Source organism: Myotis brandtii, unplaced genomic scaffold, assembly GCF_000412655.1.
Source record: "Myotis brandtii unplaced genomic scaffold, ASM41265v1 scaffold328, whole genome shotgun sequence".
Lineage (NCBI taxonomy): Eukaryota > Metazoa > Chordata > Mammalia > Chiroptera > Vespertilionidae > Myotis > Myotis brandtii.
The window spans coordinates 3,725,260-3,734,333 of record NW_005362626.1 but is presented as its reverse complement, the minus strand read 5'-3'; the positions used below and the strand labels follow the sequence as shown (position 1 = coordinate 3,734,333).

At 39.5% G+C, this 9,074-nt stretch overlaps 1 protein-coding gene across 1 annotated transcript in view; it reads left to right on the top strand.

The window, feature by feature from the left end:
• Positions 1–9,074, top strand: part of CTNND2 (catenin (cadherin-associated protein), delta 2) — a 642,889-nt gene that overhangs the window by 420,619 nt on the left and 213,196 nt on the right. The window contains exon 9 of the mRNA XM_005871061.2: positions 1,721–1,853. Coding sequence (XP_005871123.1) covers positions 1,721–1,853 — 133 coding nt within the window. The remainder of the gene's footprint in view (positions 1–1,720; positions 1,854–9,074) is intronic.

Sequence of the window (9,074 nt, the reverse complement as noted above, 5' to 3'; positions counted from 1 at the left end):
GGAGGATGAGGCCCAGAAATCAGGATTTTAAAAAGATTCCCAGGTGATTCTAACGTGCAGCCAAGGTTGAGAACCACTGAGTGTCTTTACATGGCACTTCTCATTTGCATTTACAGGTATTCTGTAGATTTTTTTAAAAGTGTACAAGAATGTAATTTTAGGAGGCTGCTATTAAAAGAAGAGGGACTGTGCTATCTCGATGTTGCAGAAGTGGTTTAGAGTCATGCAACAAAAGGAAATTAAATTAAAAAGAAAAATAGGCTTGCTGTGTTTTAATCCATAATTGTTCTCCACTGTGATCACATCTCCAAGAAAACGTCAATAGTTTGTCCATTATCAGCAATCATTTAATTATGTTTTGTAGCAAAAGCATTACTGTACTATATATGTCCTTTTGAAAATATGTGTGCGCCTAAGATTTTAGGGAAATTTGTTAAATGCTCACTGCATAGTAAGTTGAATGTTTTATCTTTCCAATAAAAATAAACTAAGCCAGTTCAAAAGGACTCCTATTCCATAGTGTCTTCAGTAGCTGTAAGGGAAACACCAACGGGTTCCAAGATTTGCTTGACAACCTCTCCCAGTTGTGATAAAGGAAAGATAAAGAGAACAGGTTAGAATCTACGAGGAAACTTTTAACCTCTGTCTGCTCCTTTCTCTCTCTCATTTTTCATGATACTTATTCTCGGATGGCAGCCCTGACCTGGCATCAGCAGGATGTACGCTTTTGAGCCGTTTTTCCAGGAGTAGAGTGGTTGTTGCAAAGCCTTCTCGTCTCTCTTCCTCCCCATCCTTCAGATAAATAGGACACTTTTGTGGCTCCTGGGGTCAAGTTTTTATCTGTGGTCTCAGAGGTTGCTTTTTTTATTTCTCTGTTTAAAAAAAATGGCTTCCTGTTAGATGAATAGAATCCAAATAGTTGGCCCTCTTAGCTTGATATTATAATTGGTTGAACTGACTGACTTCAGAAAAATATTTATTTGTTTAATGGTGCAATCAACCTTATGTTTTAGAATGGATTTAAATATCTTAGGGCATTTTTCTTAAAATTATATAAACAATCAGCTTCTTGGAGTATCTAAGATATAAAAAGAAGAATACAGGAAAAGAATGTACAATGCATTAAATGTGTTAACATCATATGACTAATCTCAGCTCTTTAAATAAATAATTTCCTTCTTGTTGATACACATTTATCCTCAGAGAATCATTTTAAAGAAGAGGCAATAGCAATAATGATAACCATAAAAATAATGATGACATTAACTGCTGTTATGACACTGTGGATTGTATCCATTCAGTTATATTTCTTCTTGTCTGATAATTTAGCTAAACACTGTACTGGAATCAGACTGTTGGAATACTATATTAGAAAATAAATGTGACCTTGTAAATTATCCTGTTAAGCCCAAATTCAAAAGGTATATATTAATAAAATCAGATGCTATTTTAAGTCATTTTTTTCACAATCTTCCTACACATGTAACTTTAGTTGATACATGTATGATAGTGTATGTAGACATACACATGTAAGATAGAATATGTGTAAAACGGTTTATATATATATACAAACCATTTTTTAAGGAAGTCTTCTTAAGTGGGTTCATGTGTAAGAAAACCAGCACAATTGTTTGTGAAATATTCCCGTAACTGTGAAGATAACAGTGTGGACAGTGTGGCAGGATTCCTCGCTCATGTTCTCCTGCTTCCTTCTGTTCAGAGAATTTGGATGGAGAGACCCGGAGCTGCCTGAAGTGATTCAGATGTTGCAGCACCAGTTTCCTTCGGTCCAGTCCAATGCTGCAGCCTATTTACAGCATCTCTGCTTTGGAGACAATAAAATTAAAGCCGAGGTAAGCGCTACTGGTTTCTCCAATGACCAGTGCCAGGAGCATCCTCAGTGAGGTTTTTAGAATAACATTACAATGGGAAAGAAATAAGAAAAGTGAAGCTTGAAAACTTTGACCCATTTAAAAGACTGAAACATAGCACTTTTCATTTAATTAATTGGTGTGCCTACCATTCACACTTCTGTTTTAATATCTGAATACTGGGGAGTAGAGGAGCAAGGATACATGTGTTAGTGTTAAGAAAGGTAAGATTGTCAACTGCTGTATTTTGGGTGTGATTTGCCTTTCTCTTCCCAATTCCATCTCTGGAGTTGTTTCTGCCTTTAAATCCTACAAAAATACAAAGCATCCTATGTTGGCTCCTCAATTTTCAACAAGATCACTACACTCAATCTATGTTATCATCTGTCCTCCCTGGAAAACTCATTAATAGGATGGGAACTTTAGGCAATAAACCAGCTCTGTGTTATAACCAAGAATTTTGAGCCATTCACAAAAGTACCAGCAAATATAATACACATATGTGTTCCATTAAGGAGACTAATGTCTGTGGCCATCATATAAACAATTTTTAGCACGCTTTGTAATTCAGAAATACGTTAAAGTGTATACATTATGGTGTGTGATATTTCAGGAAAATCATGGTGGTCAGCACAGCTAACTCTGATTTTTTAGAGGAGGGGCAAGCATTTGCATATAAGCAGCTGAGTAATCATTTAAAATAAAGATTTTGTAAATTATGAATGTAATTTCTTGCATCCATAGCATGTAAGCAATTTTTAGGATGAGTCTAAATTAGTTTAAGAGAGGAAAGAAATTTGAAGACAGAATTGCAATTTATTATAGGTTTTGCTTGCTTGCATTGGATATATATAGCCTAGCAGCTTTTCATTTTTTTCTGACTCTTCCGCTGGGACTCAAAGGACTTGATCCATGCTCAGTCTTATCAGGACAGTCAGATTTGTGGAATAAATACAGAGCAATGGTTCTCAACCAGGTGTGTTAACACCCAAGGGACATTTGACAACATCAAGAGCCATTTTTTTTATTGTCACCATTGGAGAGGGTTGTGGTGGTGCCATTAGCATCTCAGCCAGGGATGCTGCAAGGCATTCACAATACACAGGACAGCACCCACCACAGAGAATTATTCAGATCCCATGGCCAGCAGTACCAAAGTTGAGATAAAGAAAAATAGTGTCCATCTAAGATAAATTAAAAATGTCAAAACACTCCACCTATTGAACTGTCCTACAAATAAATTAAGCTTATGTGTGCCAAATGGAAGTCATCTTAATCTTTCTCTGTTTTTAATTTTTAAAAAATGGCCATTCAAAATGAAGGACAGATTTCTGCTTAAGGGACCACATACCATCATTTTTTGAAGATTACAACTTTGAGGGTTTCTCTAAGGGTCACTAAAGTATTTCATTCCATTGTTGATATAAAGTTAGTTCAGGAGTGTGTGTTACCCCCACAAAAGCACGATGCCCTCCATCTTGAAATTTGGTCTCACGTCAAGACCAATGACAGGACACACATACCACAAGGGTGAGTTACTCACATAATGAGGCTTAATGGGGTGAGCAGCGTGGCTCCCAAGCAGGACCCATTAGGCTTCTGAGAGGAAGAAAGGAGGCTGGCTCAGGATTTCCTGGTAGTTATAGGGTGTGGAGGGTGAGCAGAGTGAGGTTCCCACATGTGGACAGGGACTTGCAGAGTTTGAAGTCCCTGCTGATGCCGCTGGAGAAAATACCCGAGCTCTTTTATCAGCTTGCTCAGATATGGACAGAGGGGCAGAGGGAGAGTGAGGCTGAAAAGCTGTCAGAAGTGAAACATCAAAAATTGGAGTCCGACTCTATTACAAAAAGTCATGCTGTTGGGAAATACAGACATCGTGGCCTGGGCAGTTCACAGTCACTGGTCTGGCTGGCTCGGCTGTATGATCCATGGACTGGCCTTGAAGCCTCTCAGTGGTAGTGAAGCCTGGCAGCTGGCTGTGGACATGGGTGCCCACAGCAGAAGCACCCCAGGGCCCTACGGTGGACAACAGGCGATGCAATGAAGCAGTGACCAACACACACATCAGTGTCAACAGATGCATCTTCCGATGGCACTTCCCTGCTCACCAGCTGTGTCTCCTGAAACAAACAGCCTCAAATCCAAGTTCACTGGACCAGTAGGAAAACCTATGGACAGGGCTTTGGTCTGCTGATTTATGGACGTGAATTCTCAGCTTTGTTTTATATAATCAGACATAATTTTGAACACAGCTGAATTTCTAAGCTTCGTTATGTGAAAGCTGTACAAAGTTCTGTAATAAGGAATGAGAAAGATATGATTTATGACCTTGCAAGCCTCTTTTTTTAGCCTTTAAAAGAGCTGCTGCTACCTCCATTGTAGAGTCTTTGTAGGGACTAAGTAACTTAATGTATGCAAACTGACAGGCTCCAAACACTGCCAGGACCTCACGATAATGTTTCCCTGGCACCTGGGAGTCTGGGATGAGAATAAAGGAAAGGATGATATAGTCTGATACCAAGTTGACAAAGTGAAATGGCAGTTAGTAAAATCCAAAGGAACAGGAAAAGTGTAAAGGGCCTAAATAAAATACAAAATAAGTCATCTGGAGTTTCCCTTTCTCCTTCAGTCACATAAGGAGGACACATGTGTTCACATGTGTAATTTTGCATAGACTGATTCCGTTCTCTCATCCTCACTCAGGGCCCACATCATTAGTAATAGTCCTCTGTTTGTGACAGATGACTGCCAGTCATGTTTTCATACACAGGTATTGATTTTTGTAATTACCTGTTGTCCAAATACTAATCTTGCAGGCTCTAGCCTTTTCAAATTTACTCAGTCTTCTAGTTTTTCTATTGCATTTTATTCCATTGATTTAGCTCTTCAGTCTACATTTCATTATTGGTATTGACTTTGCTCACACAATGGATAAGCCATTGAGCAAAAAGCAGGATTAAATCTCCTAAATGTGGAGGGTCATAAATCATGTCTTTCTCATTCCTTATTACAGTACTTTGAACAGTTTTCACATAATGAAGCCTAGACATTCAGTTTTGTTCAAAATGATGCCAGATCTAATGAGAACAGAACTGAGAACTCACTTCCATAAATCAGCAGAACAAGTTTTCCTGCCGGTCTGGTGAACTTGGATTTGAGGCAGTCATCAGGGAGGTGGGACTGAGAGAGAGGACCCAGTGTGGTCAGTTCAGAACCACCTGTGACTAAGGTAGAGTCTGCAATCCACTGGCTGCCCTGACTCAGTCAGGGTAGAACACTCAGTTATACATACTTTGAAGATCAGCAAGTGTCCAAAAATTGGGATAGGATGGCATAATGCAAACAGGAGATCCCAGCCAGACTAAGATCAGAAGAAAAGCAGTTGACGAAAAATTGAAACAAGTGTGGAAGGAGGAAGCAGAAGGAGAGGGTCTGGGTCATTCCCACCAACGCACCAAGTTTGTGCAGTGCATTTTCATGAGCTAATGAATATCTGATGTGTTGATGGGTCTTCCTACTGATTTCAAAGGCAGAGCCGCGATTGGATGGATGTCAATAATATTAGAACTATGTCTGCCATATTCTATCTTCAGAATTGTTGGGGCTGTCACAATAAATTGAGCTGCAGATAATCTAGAGAGTTATTAATATGAAAACTCGCTCATGTGTCTATACTGTAGGCATTTTTAAGAAAATGCCTAAACATTGATAACTTCTTAGTATTTTTCCACAAGTCTTTCTTCATTCTATCTGGGAACTCTTCCTCAGTTATGAATTTTAAGGACATCCCATGGATTTGGGGAGGATACGAGGTGCCTGTTACGGGTTGTAATGGTTTAAGTTTATTTATGCTCCTCCCTCTTGCATCTCCCCTCATTTCTTCTCATGCACACATTAGAGCAGGTGTGCTGCTAGGCACCCATAGTCACACCTGGACAATCATACACAAACGGGAGCATATATGTCTGTGTGTGCGCTACATGGTGACATTCAAGGTGATATGTGACCTAGGGGTTAAAAAAAAGTATTTGCCTATTTTCAAATGACAAGAATGGATTACTTTTAATATTTAAAAAATTTAAATATTTTTATTTATGTTATTATAAATTTAAAAATTCAATTAGAGTTTTAAATTAATACAATAAAAATTTTAAACTTAAAATTTTAAATAGTTTTAATATGTATATTTTAAACATAAGACTATCCACTTAAATAACATGCCTTTTTTAAAAACTCTCTTATGTGATGTGACACGTGTGAAGGACTGAACTATGTTTACTTCTGTGTGATGGAAATGACTGGTGACCACCACTGATGAAGATTTAATTTACTTTTTTTGAACTGACTTCCTCTTTTCCATGAAAAATTAGCTTCATCTATCAAATATACAACCAAAATGTTCCAAGTGTTTGAAGGTCTTATACAGTAAACTTACACAGTTTGAAGATGAGAACAATTTATCTGGAAAACCATGCTAATTTTATCTTCCTAACTCCTAACAAACCTCTTATTAATTGCCTTACCATCTTACTTCCAAAAAATCACTTTTTGTTTTTAAAGAAATGGAATTTTTAGTTCTAGTGGGAAAAAGAGTTTTGTGTTTAGCAGGGAAATCAAATATTAAGAATGTATAGATCAGGGGTTCTCAATCTTCTGGCCCTTTAAATACAGTTCCTCATGTTGTGACCCAACCATAAAATTATTTTTGTTGCTACTTCATAACTGTAATGTTGCTACTGTTATGAATCGTAATGTAAATATCTGATATGCAGGATGGTCTTAGGCGACCCCTGTGAAAGGATCGTTCGACCGCCAAAGGGGTCGCGACCCACAGGTTGAGAACCGCTGGTATAGATCCTATCTTAAGGCATCTACAACTACCTGGAAAGACAGGGCACTATCACATCAGGTGTTCAGCCCCTGGTAGGGCAGGTCCCCAGCCTGTGACAGTGCTTAGCACAGCTCCAAACCCAGCCTCGTGGAGTCAGAGAGAGCTTCCCGCATCTTCTAGTGATTATGACACAAAATTTTAAATTAGAAGTTTCCAGAATAATATAGCTAATCTATACTCACTTAGAATCGACAGAAGAGGGCTCAGATTTAAGGGTATAGGTCCTTTGGAGTGTGTGTGTGTGTGTGTGTGTGTGTGTGTGTGTGTGTGTGTGTGTCTGCGCATGCATTTCCATATACTTTCAATATATTTGTACCATTTACACATATTTTTCCTAGATTGGCATTATCATTTTTGGTGACGTTAACTAAAACATAGAAATTAACTTCTGTGTATAAAAATATGCATACCTTCCCCTCCTGTCCCCATCCCCCCCACTTTTTAGATTATTCCATAAGCGTAAAAAAATTCAGACTTGTTCCTGTCTACTACACTTAAAGTGCTTCATAATTTTTATTTTATTCTTGGTTCTTTCCACCTCATATAGTTCAAGAGAAGATGCTATCCATCTTTTCCGCTGATTACCTTTGAGCCATTTCTTCTCTTTCCTTCATCATAAATTGTTCAGTATTTTTGCAGAGGAGTCTGTGTCAGTTACTAGATGTCAGTAGACAGTATACTGTCGAGCTTACAGCACTGGCTCTGGAGCCAGGCTCTCTGCCTTTGAACTCTACTCTTTCCAACTCTGTGATCTTGGGCAAGTTTCTATACCTCTCTGAGCCTCAATTTCCCAGACTGTGAAATGGCAGGGGAACCCACATCATTTCAGAGAGAACACACATAGACTGCCAGCCAGTGTGAGAGGTTAAGAAATGTGGGTAATGGTCAGTATATGTCGCAAATGTAAATTAAGGAAATCTCTTCCTAATAGTTCAGTGTAAAACCAATCTCACAGTGTTGTAGACAGAATGTCTGTTCATATTCTGCTTTACTTGTACTGTTCATCATTCACATTTTGAAATTTATTATCAGCTATACGACGCACTAGAAGCACGCATTGTTGAAACAAGTAGAATCTAAGAATCATTCATGCATACAACATACAAGGGCAGTAAATATGTCCAAATGCTTAATTCACTGATATCATGGGAATGTGGAATTAATGAATACATTCATTCAACCATAGTCACTGAGCAGCCCAAAAGTTCCAGGCGCTGATGATACAGCCGAGAACAGACTAGACCCAGATGACTAGACAGGTTAAGACCTATATCTATCATATGTCAGATGGTGTTAGTGGCCCTGAAGGAAATCCAGCACAGTAATGGGGATAGAGAGTGAGGGGGGTGGGGACCCACTGCTATTCTACATCAGGTGGGTCAGGAGAGTCATCTCTGGGAGACGGTGTTTGAGCAGAGCTGGAAGGCAGTGACAGAGAACCACAGACTGAGTTCTCTGAGGAGGACTGTCCCCATGCACAGAGCAAACTAGCAAGCGGGAAGCAGGGGTGAGCTTGTCTGTGCTCCAGGAGTCTGTTGGTTTCCTGGGGCTGCTGTAACAAAGTACTACACTAGGTGGCTCGGAACAACAGACATTCACTCTCCCAAGATTCTGGGGGCCAGAAGTCCAAGACCAAGTTATCAGCAGGGCCAGGCTCCCCTTAGACTCTGGTTGAATGCTTCCTTGCCTCTTCCTAGCTTCTGGTGTGGCCCTCAGTCCTTGGCTTGTAGACAAGTCACTGCTGCAGTCTCTGTGCTTTGTTTTGTTGGCACATTTCTGAATGAGATTGCCTATGCCATATTTTTGAAAAGACCTATACCTGAAGAACTAATCCCTCCTTCAGGGGTATAGTCCCAATTTACTAGTATATCCAACCTAAAGTTCTTTAGCTGGCGTTTCCAATCACTTCCTTTCCTCCAGTCTCCAGAGATGGCAGAAAACCCCTCGCCTCTGGCCTCCTGCTAACACTTTGCTTCTTAGTACTGCCCATTCACCACCATTAGACCTTGTTTCCAAGTGACAAATTTCTAAATTGTTGAACCAAAGAAGAGACATCTTGTTGATCTGTCATCCTTTTGCTTTTCCCCTTCCAGTCTTCATGTTTTCCTGCCCTGCCACACAGACTAGAGAGAAAATTCCATCCGAGTACTGATGGAAATGACACAGGCCCTGGCCCTTGTGGTTCAGTTGATTGAACATCATCTCATCCACCAAAAAACTGCTGGTTTGATTCCCAATTGTGCCAGGTTATGGACTCGATTCCCAGTAGAGGTTGTGTAGGAGTTAGCCAATCGATGTTTCTACATCAGTGT